This window comes from Coffea arabica, chromosome 6e, assembly GCF_036785885.1.
Source record: "Coffea arabica cultivar ET-39 chromosome 6e, Coffea Arabica ET-39 HiFi, whole genome shotgun sequence".
Lineage (NCBI taxonomy): Eukaryota > Viridiplantae > Streptophyta > Magnoliopsida > Gentianales > Rubiaceae > Coffea > Coffea arabica.
The window spans coordinates 51659130-51677826 of record NC_092321.1 but is presented as its reverse complement, the minus strand read 5'-3'; the positions used below and the strand labels follow the sequence as shown (position 1 = coordinate 51677826).

At 35.6% G+C, this 18697-nt stretch overlaps 1 protein-coding gene across 2 annotated transcripts; it reads left to right on the top strand.

Moving 5' to 3' along the window:
* The first annotated feature begins 392 nt into the window (after window positions 1–392).
* On the top strand, window positions 393–18421 carry LOC113693828 (cationic amino acid transporter 4, vacuolar). 2 transcript variants are annotated; one of them, XM_027212556.2, is made up of 15 exons: window positions 393–779; window positions 1848–2049; window positions 2723–2807; window positions 4310–4444; window positions 4528–4646; window positions 4724–4820; window positions 5582–5754; window positions 5858–5924; window positions 9192–9294; window positions 10423–10441; window positions 10537–10613; window positions 13802–13910; window positions 16168–16280; window positions 17928–18003; window positions 18085–18421. In XM_027212556.2, the coding sequence occupies exons 1-15, from the start codon at window positions 578–580 to the stop codon at window positions 18215–18217; spliced, it is 1710 nt and encodes a 569-aa protein (XP_027068357.1). In that variant the 5' UTR covers window positions 393–577; the 3' UTR covers window positions 18218–18421. The 2 variants fall into 2 exon arrangements, with proteins under 2 accessions (XP_027068357.1, XP_027068356.1); XM_027212555.2 differs by having other exon boundaries at window positions 394–779; window positions 9192–9350; window positions 10346–10613.
* The last annotated feature ends 276 nt before the right edge of the window (window positions 18422–18697 follow it).

The window sequence follows — 18697 nt, the reverse complement described above, 5'->3', positions numbered from 1 at the left end:
TACCCTTATAATCTAATCACATTTTGCCATTTATGACTACTTATAACCACCCTTATAAAGTTCTATGAAAAATTTATGTCAATTTGATTTATGTAAAAAAAATTTGCATAAAATTAATTCATTTTTTTAGTGTCAGTGGAAGGTCCCATACTCCCATACTCAAGACCTTTCACTTATATTCCTTCCCCCAAATTAATCTATTTTAATTATTTATAATTTTGTATATATATATATTAGGTGTGCCGTTAATTCTAGTTAGGCTTTAGTCATGGGTGCTCTTTCAAATTCTAAAGAGTTCAAAAGTACTATATAAGAAACTAAAGACCCTTTTGCAGCAAATTTATGGACCCCACATATAAACTACAATTACAAATTTATAACCCAATACAAAACGACAAACTAAATAAACCCGCCCGCCAATTCCTACCCCTCTTTATCCTCTCCATATAATCTAGAGTCTGACCAGGTTTGCATGCTGCCACTTAAAAAGGGAAAATCCAACGCATTGGAAATTATCAAAACAAAAAAGATAAAATTCCATCAAATTGCAGATACTGCTTAATCTTTGACAAGAAAAATGGGCGGCGGGAGCGGTGGCAGCGGAGGCGGGGTGGCCAATAGCTCATCATCTGCTCGGCCACCATCATCATCATCATCGCCGTCACGATCATGGGGACTCGAATGTTTAATTCGGAGGAAGCGAGTTGACTCGGCTGACTCAAAACGTGAACGTTCTCAGTTGGCCAAACGGCTCTCTGTTTTCGACCTCGTCGCTATTGGTACGTAATTTCGTAGGCTCTCATGATAAATATATTTCAAAATTGTCAGAAGATTTTCTTTTTTTTTTATAATAGTTAATAGCGCAAAATTTGTGTACATTCATTTATTTCATTTTTTTTAACAATGAAAATATGTGATTTTTTTTCTTTTTTGCTGTGCACGTGTAGCAGCATTTGTACACGTTACTCTCAATTTTTATACATATTTATGGTGTTTGTAAAGCATTTGCTGATCAAGTTAGAAAATTTATACTTGTTCCCTTGCAAAACACGTGTACACACTTAAGCAAGAAATGTACAGCCGATCACTCTTTATTTTCGGACTGGCCAAATTATTATTGGTTATGATAAACTTAACAGTTAAATTATTGAAATAACTCAATATTAAAAGAAGAGAATAACAAATAGTAAAAAGTATTTTATCCCACATCAGAAATGGTGAGGAGCTTATTGTTAGGTAACATGTCACGTGATGTACTAATACTAATACTAATCATCTGACATGTTATATGGTGTACTAATACTAATCATTTACAAGTTGTAATGGGGTGGCCTGCCATGATAAGCATGTAATGGATGATTGGTGCAAGTGATGAATGTTTGGTATGAGTGTATCACGTGGCATTTCTAGATAGTGCACAATATGATTCCTTTCCTTAAAGGGGGGGCTACTAAGGAGAAGGTATTGCATGGTTATGTGCACCACGTGGCATGTCAAGCAGTGTACTAGAACCAATCAATGATCACTAAGTGATGTTAGTGGACCATACCTTTTCTAGTAAGTAGCGGACAAGGTATGGTGTGTACAAGTATCATTTGGTGATAGGTTCTTGGTAATAGTGCATCACATGGCAATAGGATTTAAATGCCGTGTAGTACACATGGAGGATTTAATATTTTTCAGACTAGTAAGGTATAAATAGTCAAATTTTGTCCCTATGGAGGGCTAATAGTTGGAACAATTGTAAATTCTGGCAGTTTATTTGAAATTGCTTCATTTCAGTTGAATGTTAATTAGTATTCATGACAAAACATATTAGTTATTATGTTCAAGTTTCTTTCACCCAGGAGTTGGATCAACCATTGGAGCTGGAGTGTATATTCTTGTTGGAGCGGTTGCCAGAGAGCACACAGGACCTGCTCTAACATTCTCTTTCCTATTAGCTGGAACAGCAGCTGCGCTGTCTGCATTTTGTTATGCAGAGCTTGCATGTCGTTGCCCATCTGCTGGGAGTGCCTATCATTATTCATATATTTGTATTGGAGAAGGGTATAAAATCTTGAGTGGTGTTAACTTTTTTTATTACTTTTAAGATGATTCAATGAGAGCACTTACACTGCTTTATCTTTTATGGAAAACCATGTCCACTTCTTAGTCTATTTTGTACAAGCAGTTTAGTTTATTGTTGCATGCCTTACTCGAAATATTGTACAAATGAGGATATATAGGGTTCTTTGATTCCCATTTCGTAGGCCATGGGCAAAATCGCTTGAAGTTTGGTGGAATAACGTAAGAAGTTGAAAGCAGGAAACTAAATCTAGCCAATCTTGTGACTTGCTTAGTATCAAAATTCATATACATCCAGAAATGTGGCTCTCTGCCTGGTTGATAAATGCTGCATCTATTGTTGATGGTATTCCATCTTAAGCAGCAAGAAATTAAACTCATTTAGGAAAGAAAACCAGTCAATTTGTTGACAAGCTGCGCAGAAAAATTGGAATAGATCTTAAAAACATAAGCTTTTAACTTCCTGCCCATTTTTTCTCCAACCATGCCAACTAACTTAGGAGAAAGACTGCTTTGCTGCCTAGTTGAAGATTCAAGTTCAGAATTCCTGAACCTGAAATGGTTTGGTGTAATATGCTTTTGGTTACAGATCCTTTATGGTATTGTATGTGTAATGTGCTCAGTTAGTCATATGAAGTCTTTCGGTTGTGCACAGCATTGCGTGGTTGATTGGTTGGTCACTTATACTGGAATTTACTCTTGGTGGTGCAGCTGTGGCTCGGGGCATGTCTCCAAATTTGGTTAGTAGATACTCTATATATTTGTATTATCTAACTTCAGAGCGATGCCTGTCTTCCTTTCCCACCCGTCCCATCATAAGCAAGAAGTTAGTTTAACCATTTATTTGTCACATTTTGTCATGATAACCATAACAGTAAAGTTGATCAACATGTTTTGGAGAGGATGCTAAACTTATCCCTATCTGATGCCAACTAGTTCATGAAGCTGTACGCAACATGTCAACAATTGGATAGAATTCATATAGCGCCTGTGTATAAATTGAATATTTTGTAGTCAGCATATTTCTGGAAATGACATATTAATCAGATACTGTTGAAGTGAACTTCCTATTTTACCCCTTCCCTCCAGATTTGAGAGTCCATCCATGGAGGTCAACCTATTAATGCTGAAATATTCTTAAAGAAGTAGCTAGTATCCTGCAGTATGAAAGTTGTGAAGAGAAGGGAAAAGAGTAGAAACTAAGCTGATTACTTCTGATTTAGGTTTGTAATTTAGAGTCCTGATGATTAAATGGTATATCAATTTTTAATAGGAAATTTTGTTACTAATATGATTTGTGCGAAATCAACCTGATTACTACAACAATGTGATAGTGCTAGACACCAGATTATGAGTGGCAAAGTAATTGATTTACTCTGATGACCTTCTTTAGTGTTGCTCATCAGTCAGCTTAGCCTAATGCAGCAGAGGCTTGTATATCAAAGTCATAGGTTCTTGAATTTGCTTGTCTTCTAAACTGTGAGTTACAGATATTGCTGTTACTGATTACACTAGTAAACTCTTTATGTCAGGGAAACATTTTTCTCAACAGCACCTTGTTTATTGTTCTTTAAAGATTTTATCAATGAGCTTACTGCTGGAATGCCACATAATGATGAAGATGATAGTGTGCCTACAACATTAGTAGTATTTCATGATGAACTCCATGTACTTTTACCTTGGGAGTAGTCAATTGTACTCTCAGCTAATTGATTGACAGACTGGCGATTTGTTGTCATAACAATGCCATTTTCAGCTGGAATTGTTAAAGAGTGTCAGATTATTAACATTAGAGTCTAGAGCATAGAGTTTCTGATGGCAGTATGATTTGATGCAAATGTGACAAGATGTGATGTGTAAGACTTTTGGCACAGGTGCATTTAGAGTTCGACATAGCTTCTTCCAGTTTAATAAATTATATTGGAAGCAACATAAAAAGGAGGAATGCCAGGATCAATAGTAAGAGAAACATTACATTATGATATCTATTACTGATGAACTAGTTTCTGTTCTTCCCTGGTTATTTCTTGAATACTATTGAGCTTTACACTTTTGCAGCACATCACTTGCAGATGTACATTAGTGAATTCCTTTTACCTTTTACCTACAGTTGTAGCTGAACTAGCTTTGCTGGTTGTGGTACAACCAACAGTAGATTTATAAAAGTGGGGAATGCACACCTTAATATTTTCATGGGATTTAGTGCTTAGTTAATGTGAGATTTACAAGTTACAATTTCCAGGGGTCATTCATTGGAGGTGAGGACAAACTGCCTGGACTACTAGCCCGTCAAACCATTTTTGGTGTTCTAGTTGATCCTTGTGCAGCAATCTTGGTTTTCATTGTAACTGGCCTCTTATGCACTGGTATCAAGGAGGTAGAATATTTTTTTCTCATTCTGATTATTTCTTTTTTGGTCAAACTTGAGGTGTACATTTATTTCATTACAATCATTGGCAGAGTTCCTTTTTCCAAGGCATTATTACAACTACAAATATTGGTGCTATGCTTTTCATTTGTTTAGCTGGTGGATATCTGGGTTTCAAAAGTGGATGGCCAGGTTATGAACTTCCAAATGGGTTAGTGTTTTTGTCTCATTGTTTGGTAAGATCTCATAGGCTGTCTGCTTCTGAGTTGTGTCATTCTGGTGTAATAGGTACTTTCCTTTTGGAGTCAATGGCTTACTTGCTGGATCTGCCAAACTTTTCTTCTCATTTGTTGGCTTTGATTGTCTCACTAGCACAGCAGAGGAGGTACGTTGAAAATAGAAAATTGATTAATATCTAAAATCCCTTCAACTGAACCTAGTCCTGTGAGCCTATTGCTACTTGAGTGAGTGCTGTTGAACCTCTTTGGGGACACTACATGGTCTTCTTTTCCCCACTAACCACATTATCATGAGTTTTCATCAGTCTTTCTTTGGTCCATTTCGCTACTCCTAGTCTTGAGCTATTGGGGGTGTTCTTAGATGAGAAGTGGGAAGTAGAGGAGAGAGAACAGTGAAGAAAGAAGTTGAAGGTGAGAGGATACGAAAATAGAGATGGAGAACCTTAAGAATACTAAGAGATATTAAAAACAGCAGACAACCAAATTCCAAGATAAAAGGTGCCATAGTTATTTCTGAAATGAAATAAAAGAAATCTAAAATCTTAAAGTTCTGTATCTGCATGAAATTTTGTTTGAAACCTTACATATTTGGACAAAATCTGACATATAGCTTTTTCATTTTTTTTTTGATAATGTTTCATCCTTTCTGATGTAAAGCATGCAAGAAAAATTTGGGTAGGCTTTCGAAATCATAATTTAGTTGAACTCTTTACTAGCGAAGTGGATATCCATTATGAATGTACCATTACCTTGTTGAATCTGCAGTGTAATACTTTTCGGGATGGAATGAATGATCTTAATCCAACAGATCTAGGTCTTTTTCCAGTCTATTTTGTTGGTTGCTTTTATCCACAAATTCCTATTATTAACAGAGTATGGAAAAACTTGGTCACAACCATGATTACAGGTAAAGAGTCCTCAGCGTGATCTGCCACTTGGTATAGCTATTTCGTTGGCCATCTGTGCGATGTTGTATATGCTTGTTTCAGCTGTTGTTGTGGGTTTGATACCTTACTACGCCTTAGATCCAGACACCCCAATTTCATCCGCTTTTGCTAGCTATGGAATGGAATGGGCTGCGTAAGCATGATATGTATTATTCTTTTTGTGTTTCTTTTAAACGAAGAGAATCCTTGTGGTTCAATTCTACTCATGTATATCTTATTTTCTGTTCTACATGCAGATATATTATAACCACTGGAACCGTAACTGCTTTATGTGCAAGTTTGATGGGCTCAATACTTCCACAGGTGTGTTATGACATTGAGGCACTCAAAACTTTTCTGCCTGAAGCATGATGTTTCCCTTGTCATTCTTGACAATTTCTTCAACTAAATCCTCCCTTACTGTCTTTAAGATTGATTGTCATGTCATGTAGCTGTCAACTACACATCAAGCTACTAAATATGCTCTGAAAAAGTTTGTGCTTCTTATAATGGTCTACCATGTTGTTTGCTTTTACCCAATTCCAAATAAAAGAGGGAACTAAACAAGCACGGTGACCTATCTATTCCAATTTTTAACTTATTTGTTTTCTTGGTTTTTCTATTTTGCTATAAATGAAGGTTCTTTTATCATTTCATACTTTTAAGACTTGATGTAGAAGATGGAAAACCATATTGGGATGTCCACTCATGCCTCAGATACAATTAGTGAGACCAAAGGCAATACGTATATCATTGCAGGATGTTGGTACCTTTTCCCCAAGTTGTTTGACTAGCAATCTGGCTGATTAGAATGCGTGTGCCATAAATAGCAAGTAATGCTCACTTGACAACAAAAGCTTCCTCAGTTTTGGATAATGATAGAGGTAAAAACTCTTAATATCATATTGGTACTCCAATTGTATTGGTACTCGAGCAAGAGGGGATGTGAGAAATAATATTCTAGTCTTCTGAAATAGGCTTGAGGCATTTTTCTGGAACTAGAGATAACAGATCTCTTGATATTACTGGATTCAGTTCCAAGTGAACTTTGTTGATTATTGGTTTCATTTAGTTTATCCATTACTAACCTGGGTCAAACAACCTTTTTGTGATATTACCAATGTGGTTGAACTTATTTTATTTTATTTTTTTAAAATAAAAATCTGTCTGAAGCCATTAACAGGGCATGCTTATTGCTTAAGTAATTTGCACAGTTAAATGACTCAAGTGTCTGTTCGTATTAAGTCAAAATATGTTACTGAAATTTGGGAAGATGAAGAGGAAGTGTTACACTAGATATGTTTCACCGTTAAATATTCTTGCACTTCTGAATACTATTCTCATTGTTAAAGTCTCATCTGACTTTAACTTGTTATAAGAAAGTATGTGAGATCATAAAACACTACAATATGGAAGTCCAGTGAAACATGTCCTCCAATTCCTACTGCAACAATTCAAGTTTATGTGTTGTTTGATCAATTTGAATATTTAAGGTGTACATGTTTCTTTATTGCAGTTATCATAATTTGCCTGTGCCAGTCACCAAATATTTTGCTGTTTGATTGTGGAATTAATCCATCTATTGATACTTGGGCATGCTCATTATACTTGTTCATGAAGTACCTTTTTTCTTGCACTCTTTGTTTTTTCTTTTTAAATTTTTATTTTTATTTTGGAGTGCAATTTTTTTTTTCTGTTGACCTTGAAGCTCTAAGCTAATTTAAAAAAAGTAAAGTATCTTCTAGACATGTGGTTTCCCTTGAGGTGTTGAAATTTGAGATTGTTAAGCACAAACAAGACTATTGAGTTGGATAAGTAATCATAGTCTAACAAAGATTTCAGTAAACATTAGTAATGCATTCTTCTATCAACTCTCTGAGATATTGTTTTGGTTGATCTGTAGGATCAGATTTTGAAAAAGCATTTCAGATGAGTAAAACCAGGTAGTGGAAAGGTTAATTTCTTTCTTTCTTTTGTAAATGTCATGTTCAAGCAACTGCATCTACCTAAGTGTATGAGGAATAAGTAACGAAATTGGAAACTCAGAAAGAAGGCTGTGTATATTATACGTATGTGCAACAGTAAAATGCAGTTGGCATTGATTTTTCTTTTTATTGCTTTGAATCCATAGATTGATGTTTACCAGGAATGTGAAAGTTGCATGAAAACATAGGAGTGCCTTCAATTTACTGGTCTTAAAGACGGCCCTATTTAAGTTGTTTCCATTAGAAACTCTAGGGCACACATATCCAATTTCAGTAGACAAAGAAGAGAGTAAATATAACTAGAGCATAGGCAGTGAATGAAAAGGAGCCGTCAAGAGACAAATAAAACAATGATCAATAGCAGAGGAACAAGAACAATTAGCAACTTTTGTTCTTTCTTTTTTTTTTTTTGAAGAAATTATTGCCTCACTGAAAAAATGTAAATACGAAAACATAAAATGCATAACTTATGGCCTAATTTGAGCAAAAGTGAAGCTCCCAAATGGCCATTGGGCTTTTCAACTAAAGATTTTACATCCAATAGACTCTCTAATGAAGCTTTGGAAGTCTGCATCACAACATCTGATTTTTGATGAATGACTGGGAAAAAGTATTTTCAGACACTAGCAAGCGATCTAATTTTTTTTGCAAGGTCATATGAGGAAACCAAAATGGAAGGACATATTCAGTCAAGTTCACTATGTTGAAGAACTGATCTTTGCTTGGATAGATGATGCAAAGGATTCTGGTTAAAAATTAAATGTTGCCAAAGTCTTGTTTGTGTTGTTGCCAATCTGTTTTTGAACCATCAGCTTTAGGGTGCTCGTGAGATGCAAAATTTTAAGCATCTGGAAGTTTATTAAGATTCTGTTTCTCATGATATATAACAAGTGAAGAAGATTGCATGTGAATGCTTTGCACAGCATCCTTTAATGGTAGAAAACTATTTTAAAACTTGAGGAGGGTTGTCCTCCAACCCAGGGAGTATTGGTGCTAGAGAAATTCTAATGCAGTGCAGTTGGGGCAGCAGCAAATTTCTAGAGTTATTTCAGGGCACTGTAATTTTGTCTTTTCTGTAGAATTACTCATCATGGTCTGCTTCTCCTCATTTGTAGGGATAAAGGGAAACACTTAGGACATTATCTTATCTAAAATGACCCTAGAATATGAGCATGTTGTCAGAGTCTACATAAGCATGGTTTTTTATTTTTGATTTTTGATTTTTTTGCTATCCCATCTACTTCAATTTGATGTGCCTTTAAATTGATGGTAATCATGGTGCCTTTATTTTGGGTTTTACCTTGCTCAATCTGTTTGGCATGCTTTAGCATTTATGAACACTTTATGCACGATGCAGCTCTCGTCAACAAGATCTCCTGAGATGCTTGAGAAGCACTGCACTAACCTTTTCTATCTCCTTTAATTTGATGTGCTTCCAAAGATCGTCAGTGACTGCTTGTGCTCCTCTTTTTCTGTTCTGTGTCTCACAGCATCATCTTTTTGAGATGTTTGGTGGTTATTCGTTTGTTTTGATGCATTGGTACTCTGTGCACATGCACTTCTTTTATGACTGATCTCTGTTTGGAACTTGTTGCTCTTTTCACAGCCACGAATATTGATGGCTATGGCAAGGGATGGATTGCTTCCTTCTTTCTTCTCAGACATCAATAAGCACACACGAGTTCCAGTCAAGAGCACAATTGTTACAGGTCTCTTTATTGCAATTCTCGCCTTCCTTATGGATGTGTCACAGTTGGCAGGGATGGTAAGTTAGGACATTTTAAGGCAAGATCTCAGGCTGCTAGAGGCAACAACTATTTTTTTGGCTTTTCATGTTTCCAAATTTTGGAAACAGATGAAAAGAAAAAGGGTTTGACATTTTCAGAAAGCATTTGGAAAGGAGAAACTATAGTTGAAATTGCGACTTTTCTTCTGCATGTTTAGAGATGTAGGCTCACACTTTTGAGTGATTTAATTGGGTACACTAAGTACCTATCAGCTACAATTCTTAATTATTGTGTTGACTTATCTCTAGCTGCCACAATTTTCGCCCTCTCTCTTTATGTATGTATGCATGTATGTATAACACATCGTGTGTGTTTGCTTTGTTACTTGGCCTTGTTCCGTGTTAAAGTCATCAAGCACCATAGTACCAGTTGACCCACCGCCTGCCAATGCTGCTATAGTGTTTCTTATTTTCACTTCTAGATTTCTAAATATCAGATCTCTTCGCCATAAGTAGATACAATTGTTAAGAGGCTTAAATGTATAGCTGGTATCCCACTTCTTTACCCCGCTTGTAGTTCTTCAAGACTTCACCCGTTCTATGGTGTATTTAGTGAGACTGGAAGGGAAGGTGAGATTAGTTTTGATGGTGGTGGGTTCTAGCTTGGTTGCTTGCTATTTTAGGTGTTAGGGATGGTGAGAGTTTACTTGATGATTGGTCTTGAAAGTGGAGGGATTAATGAGTCAATATGGTTGACAATGGTAGCAGGGAGCTTTATTGGTGGACCAAGTGTTGCTGTGACAAGGCATACAAATCTTGTAGAGAGAAGGACAGAGAGAGAGGGACTTAGCGAGCAAGACAACACTGGGTGTATGGAAATGTAGCTTATCTACTTTCCTGTGTTTTCTTTTTGGGAAAAATTAAACCTTTTCCCTGTATGTGTAACATAAAATAAGGAAACTGATTGTCCCTCTTATTTTAATTTTTAAAATAACTAGTAACTGTAATGAAGTGATGATGCATCTTCTGAGCAGGTTAGTGTTGGCACATTGCTTGCTTTTACCATTGTGGCTATATCAATCTTGGTAATCAGATACATTCCACCTCCTAGGGTGTCTCTTCCCACATCAGTTGAGCAATCAGTTGATCCAGTGTCCTTTCAATTTGGTCACATTGTTGAAGAGATTGATGCTGAAATTATTGTCCGTCCTGTTGATGATTGCAGTTTTCTTGGCCAAAGTTTTCTTTGTGACAGGGAGAACTCAGACAAGAATCCTTTGCTTGAGGATCATAATGTCCAAGGTATTATTAGATTTCTTGATTTTTAACTCCTGTTTTTTAGTTGGAAAATTTTTTGTTTGGATGGAATGTCAAACTTAGTTGCTGATGTTTGTTCTCCAGGACTTCAGTTATTCAACTGCACTGCATGAATTGTATAGTTAATTATCATACTAAGTATTCTTTCTATAACTCCTGGCTTACCAATCTCTGCATGATTAGATTCTGGTTGAGAAAATGACTTTGTAGGTGGCTAGAACGATATGTTTCTTAGGTGGAAAATTGTTGGTTCATATGCTGTCCTTTATAAGACAATACTCAATGAGGTTGAAAGAAAGAATGTCATTCAGTCTTTCGTCACGGCCTCTGGTATCCAAACTAGAAGTTTGCAGCTGCCACTTTGGCCATGTATCAATTATATGTTTTGGAGCATTATTGACCTTTAAATGTATCTTAAACTAAGTCATGAATGGTGAAAATAGATAGTGACTATTATTCTTGTAGTACATTGTGGAAGAGTAAATGGTCAATTCAGCTGTTTCTTGGTCTTCTAGTTCTTGTCTTGTATACTATCTCATCTGTAAGTTTTTGTGTATCTGGTATTGTTTTTAGTATTTGGTCTTGCTGATTAATGTAGCATAAACTATGCTAAACAATAAGAAGTTCTGCCAATCATTTGGGTGAGATGACACACTGAAAAGAACATCTGTTCTTGGATTAAGTGGTTAAGAATGACTATTCTGTTGGTTTTCTCTAATACCATTTTTTTTCAATTTTGTACGATGGCAGTCATGACTTTTCCAGGCCACGTGGAAGATATAGCTCTAGTGAGAAATGAATAAAATTTTGGTTCAATGCTACACCTCTTAAATTACAAGGTATTCTAGATTTAAAGTGACGAAATAGGGTGACATAGAAGAGAGTGAAAGACATAACTGAGAGGGGTGGTATGTTTTTGAGATAGGCATGCAAAGAATGAGTAATATCTAATCTACATTGAACCCAAATGCTCCATATAAGTTGTTAAATTTCAGTAATGTCTTCAAAGGCAATTGACTGCTCCAGTCTGGTGGTTGCATGCATCTATCATCCCATTCCTCATACAGCCTTAAGCACAGCACCTTCTTCTAGGGCCATCAGGAAAAGCATTAGCAAGCTATTTATTGTATTGCAATAAGGTATACCATTCACCTACAAGTCTTAATTCAAGTTTCTCCTTGTTAATACGTTTTGTTCTGTGGTGTCAAACAAGTTGGTGATGTTAATGGCTATCTTATTCTCAACACTGAGAATAAGGTAGCCTTTAACACTGAGAATAAGATAGCCATTAACACTGAGAATAGGATTAATTATGTTCTACCATTTATTTATAAGTAGGTCAACCACATGGGAAATAGTTAATTTTTGCTTCCAAATCCTCTAACGTGGTACCAAGGCAAAGATCCAGGAGAAAATATTATATCCTAGCATGAAGGCTGTTTCACTTTGATAGTATGTTCATTTGAGTTGCTGTTCATTTTGCATACCTGTTCATTCCCAAATTTATGGTTCACGGTGATGCCAATGTTTACTTGAAAATTACCGTTAATTCAGAAAGTTCTGTTCACCGCGCTGTTCAGCATACCAGTAATTATGTGGATAACAGATGTATGCAGGTCTCTTGCATTCAAGATACTTTGGTGGAATAGAATGTGCGAAGCAAATATTTTGGAGAGAAGGAATGAAAACTGTATCAAGGATTAGTCATAGGTTCTGAATTACATGAGCTTCCTTTGGAAGCTTTATAACTAAAAAAAAATATCTTGCTTCTGCTTGCACATGGTTCATTTTTTGCGTGGGATCTTGTTTCAGCACCAAAATTTTTACTTTCATAAGAAATTCTAAACCTATGCAAAGTCTCGTCCGTTTGGTGAGAACAATTGACATCGTGAAGTTCTCAGGATTACTTTGAGATCTGGAGACTATTAGGGTATATAAGTTCAGAGTTTTGGTTAGGAGACTAAGAAGAATATTGAGAAGGTAAAAAGAAGAGAAACAAAGGAGAAGAGAAGAAAGAAATCTGAGGACTTGCCTAAAAGGGAGCAAGGAACTGATTCTTTTGGGAAATTTCTAATGTTCATGGTACGCCCTTTCAAGAGGCTTATATATGTTTGCTTAATGAAAAAACTCAACCAGCTAGGGTAGCATTATTTAACTCATGGTGGCCAGGTTGGTTCACTAAAGCTGCTCCTATAGTCACTGGCAACTGGACTTCCAGGCTAGCCTGTCTGTCAAATTTCTACCCGTGCCTGACAGTCTTCCACTAGTGGCTTCTAGACAGGGTGGAAAAGAAAATGCACACAAACACTTCCACCAGTTCCTGTATACCGGGTTTAATACTCAAACAACTCCTATAAAATTCTAAGTCCTTATAGACAGCATTTGCTTGTGAATTTTGTTTTCCCCTCTTATAAAACTTCCCAAATCTTTTCTTTGTCATTTCCATAATCTCTGCTTTTTATAGCCTGCTGAAATTTTGAAATGATCTTAATTTTTTTTCTTTTCCAAAATAATATGTTTTTCTCCAAGGCATATTCTTTAGAGATTACCTTTTTTAATATGAAAATTCTTCGTATCAATTTTTTATGCAAGAGTTATTACTTTTGACATATACCTTATCCTAGCATTGAGACGGAGACACATTAAATCTTTGGTGTACAAAACTAGTCTTGTATGCCTGAGAGTCTTCTGCATGTTGCAACAGAAGCATATCAGTGAGACTGTTATATTGATATTTCAGCAAAATCTTCATGTAAAGATAGAAGTTATTTACACTATAAAATTTCAGTTTCTAGTAAATGGTCTGATGCTATGTCATAGACTCAATTCTGTTTTCCTTTTGCCTTGATTTTGACTTTCTTTTAAAAAAAAAAAAAAAGAAACAAGGAAATGCATATGAGGAGAGACAAACGTTGTCTTTGTAAGTCTGTCTTGGTGTATCTAATTTGATTTCTTTTTTGTTCAATTTCAAACCTGTTTGGCAAGTGTAACACCTGTTCAAAGCTGATTGCTTTTACAGTAGAGGAAAATTATACATTATTTTGGGTCAATTTTCTGCTTCTACATGTTATCTTGCGGGTGATTTTTACAGAATTAGTTGCATTTGATACTTAAAGCTATGCCTATTGCATTTTATTTTGTTTTTGTTTACTTAATCTATGTTAATTGCTCAGGTGCCTCAAAGGAAAAAAGAAGGCAGAAAATTGTTACCTGGAGCATCACCATAATATGTATAGGGGTTTTTGTACTGTCATCTGCTGCTTCAGCTAAAGGCCTTCCCAGGTATATTGTTTGGCATTCTTTCTATCTCTGTTAAAAATTTTGGCATTTCTTCTTCTGCTTTTGAGGTTCCGGCGGTCCCCCTTTTACATCTTTTTCTTCTCTTCTTCTCCTTTTAAGTCTTTCTGATATGACTTGAAATATGGTAAAGCAAATTAGTTGTGGTTTTGTCTCTCCTGGCAATGTTTCCACACTATTGCTTGGCCTCATTGATGTTAATAACCATGTTTGAGATTGTTTTCCCTTATATATGCCCGTAAATCTATTTCCTAAACTGCCAGTATGCTATCTCAACTATATAGCATTTGGAAGATCTTAAACATTTGTTCGATAAATGGGCAGCTTAATCTGAAGTTGCTAAAGGTACATGGAATGGATGAAAAATTTATTTTGGTTTCTTTCTAGTACTAAAGTTTGGTGAACAAAATGAGCTTTGACCATCAGTTTTCATTCTCTCTGTAAAAATAGGAGGCAGTCACCTTGGGAGTTTTCACCGAAACAACTAGTCTGAGTGCATTAAAAGTTCGCCGACAGTCACAATAAGGGTGGGCAGATATAACTAGTTTTGACATGGTATATATGTGTACTGTGTTTGCAAAAGGTATATATTTTGAAGTCATGCCCAAGCTCCCTCAGCTTAATTAGCATCAGGTTCAACTGTAGAGCTTGTGATGTTTTAGCCTTCCAAAATAATGATCTTGGGTTGGCCCTTCAATTACCAAAGTTTAGATAAAATCAACTTGGTCCTTTGAGCAATAGGATGTGCATCTCTTTTTCCAATTGCTGGACAAGGGAACAGTCCTTATCCTTATAATAGGCAGGTTTCATCAGTATTACTCTTATGCACATGACTATTCTAGCTAGTTCATAAGCTAAGTTTGATAAAGGGGCTAATCTTCGCCAAAGAAGAAGCATAATGAGAATAGGAAAGAAGAAAGAAAAATTCAGGACTTGAACTCTGCATGAAATTTAAAGAGCAGCATTATGTGAAGCTAGGAAGCATGCTACTCTCAAAAACTAGCTTTCTGGAGTTAAAGAAGTAAGATATTTTTATCCTCATGTAGCTTTTTACTTGCAGCATTATTGTAATAGGGAACAAAAGCAATGTCAGAAAGAATTACTTCAAATGTATTTCACGAAAAATGGACGAGGCATTATCAGAAGAAAAAAAGATGTCCATTTCATCACACAAAAAGATCTTTAAGAAAAATAGATGTAACATTTTGGGTTCATTTTCTACACAAACGTAATTTCAAACGAACTTTTACCATTTTGATCTGAAAACTTAGCTAGCACATTGAAGACGAGCACAAAACAATAGGTAAGAAAACAAATAGCAGCCATGCCTGCCAAAAGGAGGGAACACCAATGGAATCCAAAACCATGAAGAACAGCTGTCTGACAAGACATCTTAAAATGGCAGTCAGTCTATGTAATCTGATGGCTATAGTTTGAAGTGTAGACAATCTAATGGCATAGTTCTTACTGTTGTAACGATTTTTGCAGTAGTACCGAATATCTCGAGTGTGACATCTGTTTCCTAATATGAGTAGGAAAAGGCTACAAGAGAAAGAGGATGTGCAATTTTCAGCCTACTAACTATATTTTGTGTCATGGATATTCTACCTTCTCTGTTGTGTTCATCATGTTCTTTTACATAATGATACTGCAGGAAAATAGTTTCTTGAATTTCTCAATCTAAGGGTTGCATATAATTACAACAATTCTGATAAGGGAATATCCAAAATTGGTAGACACAAGTTTTTCAGTACAAAAATAATGGATTGACGTTTTTCTGTAATATCATAATAACCAGATGCTTTTTTAAGAAGTACGGTATAGAGCAATTGGAAACTAATGATGTCTGGTAAACTTGAAGTCTTCCAACAAAAACTAGATGAAAAGCCAAAGCCAAACTTTTGTGGCTGCAATCTTTCTATAAAGTACTTCGTGAATTATGAGTGCAGCTGGCATGAAGCGTACTGTTTCATGAAGGACAAGAAACTCATGAACATACTGATAAATATTTTTCCCTTTTGTGTCCCTAATCTAACAACTAGGTTTTCGGATTCTCATATATGAATTGTGTATTGTAATTGTTTTTTAGATGGGAGTAGAAGCATTCAACTTTTTCATTGTATCTATCTTCTTGCCTCATATGTGTGTGTTGTTTTGCTTTCATCTCTCTTCCTCTTTGTTAATTGTTTTTTAACAATGAATCTCCTCTATATTCCACATCCTGACTTGTTAATTTTGCTAGTGTTCCTCGTTTTATGTTATGTGGAGTTGGCGTGTTTCTTCTCTCGGGCAGCTTGTTTGTGCTGACTTTTACAGATCAAGCTGATACAAGGCATACTTTTGGGCATTCTGGAGGTAAGGTGATATTATGAATATAAAATCTATTGGAATTGATAGGGAGTTAAATTATGTTGTTGTCATGAAACTGTTTGAAGTTTCTCGAATACATTACATTTTCAGTACATGTAAAATTCATTTACAGAATTCTAGTTGAGTTTTAGAATTACATGTTCAAGAATCAATTTCATGGTTTAGCAAATCACTTGAAAATGGGCAGCATTTGAGAAGGCTCTTGCCATCTGCTTACATTCTTGTGTAGGACTTAATCTGCTGTGGAGGCAGTTCTGGGTTTTAATCGTCCAAATAAGCCAAATACATTCTCCGCTCAGTCTCTTTTAATGATATATACTAATAGACAATTTCATAGTGGTCTATTAGACGCTATATTATGTTAGGGTGAAACAGAGGCCTTCATCTCAAAAACCTATTACATCTCTCACACATTGATGTTGACTTCTGAAGTTCTTCTCTCTCTCTCTCTCTCTCTCTCTCACACACACACACACACACACATTCACTCACGCACACACACACACACGCACACACCCACACCCACACCCCCACAGTTTTCCCCTAAGTGTAGCTCTTTGCCTCAAGTAACACTGTTTTGTATTGCCCCATTGCTTAGTCATGTTAACTAGGACAAGCAATCAGAACCTGTGATTGGGACATAGAGTGAGCTCAATGCCTTTGGTGACGTCATTTTAACATAAGATGTAGGAATGGAAAATGGCTTGACGGGGCAGTTATTCTTGGAGGACGGAGTCTCCGTGTGTTTGGAAGACAATCTACATAGGCACATTAATTCACTAAGCAAGTCATTCTCTGAAATTAGTTTGCAAATGGCTTGACGGGGTGAGTGAGCTCAATGCCTTTGGTGACGTCATTTTAACATGAGATGTAGGAATGGAAAATGGCTTGACGGGGCAGTTATTCTTGGAGGACGGAATCTCCATGTGTTTGGAAGACAATCTACATAGGCACATTAATTCACTAAGCAAGTCATTCTCTGAAACTAGTTTGCAAACTTAAAAAGATATATCTAGTCCAATCTAATTAGTCCATCAGTCATCACTTGATTTAATGTCTTTCTTCTTAGTTTATGATAACTATCATATCTAAAAGCTGCATTTTTTTTTAAAGGCTTTTGGTATTACAATGTAACTAGTACATTCGTCTTTCTGGTTACCTCAACAAATGTTCTTCATTGCTGCTATGGTTGAATGGAAAATTAGATCCTCATCTAAATTTCATATACCAATTTGTTTGGTGATTGGTTCACTCTTGGACCTATAACACAACTGATATACCATGAGCACAAAGAACATATTTAAGTAAATTACTGGCTTGAGGATGAAGGTTTTCAACTAAATCGTGCTGCATATTATAGGGAATTTTTTATTTTAGTATTTTGAGTTCTACACCATACTTGTTGCATGCTGCTTATTTTGTTGGTTCCTAGATGATACTTTTTTCTGTTGTCTTTGTCTACGGAAGTCACGTGCTAGCTCGCTGTCTCTTTCATAAATGATCCAAATTGGCATTTGATTTTGCACGTTAACATTTTCTTGTTTATTTTGTACTACTGTCTTCTTTTTTATTTTGTTCCTTGTTAATTATTAAAGCAGCAGTTAATACGATCTGTCCTTTTAATTGAACAAGGTTTCATCTGTCCATTCGTTCCTTATCTACCAGTTGCCTGCATCCTCGTAAACACCTACTTATTAATTAACCTCGGGTAAGAATCTATCATCTGATGATGTTACTTATCAACATTACGTTTATTTTTTTTTAATAGCTTGATTATCTGTATGCCCAGAGCTGGAACCTGGATACGCGTTTGTTTGTGGCTACTACTGGGAGTTTTGATGTATGTGTTTTACGGCCGGAATCACAGCTTGCTGAAATATGTTGTACCAGTGCCCAATGTCACTGCTGCGGACACCCGTTGAGATCCAGTGTTGTAGGCATCATGTTGTGTACATAGTTAATAAATCTGACCTCGCAAGTAAACTCATGGAGGGATCAGATTAATTGGTCACTGGTTCTACTAGTGGGTCACGGTTGACTGATTAGTCGCTAAAATAATATTTGTAAATATAAAATGGTAATTTTAGTATATGTAAACTATCCATTAAAGTGTTTTTGGATAATAATTATTGTACTTAGAAAATATATAAAGAACATATAAATAATAATAGAAGACTTAATTTCATTTTATCATACTTTTACACAAATAAATTATAGTCAAATATAAAATAAACCACTGTCACTTATTTTTTAGGATATGGCATCATTTTTTGTTATTCTATTTTTTAAAACAAAATAATTTTCTAACTGCTCAAATATTGTCACATGATGATAAATTTTTAATATGAAAATTAAAAGATTAATTGTATAATAAAAAAGTAAATAAGTTTATTTAATAAAAT

Coding starts and splice junctions, on each gene's coding strand:
- LOC113693828 (XM_027212555.2), top strand. CDS start 578: ATGGGCGGCGGGAGCGGTGGCAGCGGAGGCGGGGTGGCCAATAGCTCA. Junction 9,351..10,345: donor TGTCACAGTTGGCAGGGATG/GTAAGTTAGGAC, acceptor TCTTCTGAGCAG/GTTAGTGTTGGCACATTGCT. Junction 16,281..17,927: donor TACTTTTGGGCATTCTGGAG/GTAAGGTGATAT, acceptor TAATTGAACAAG/GTTTCATCTGTCCATTCGTT.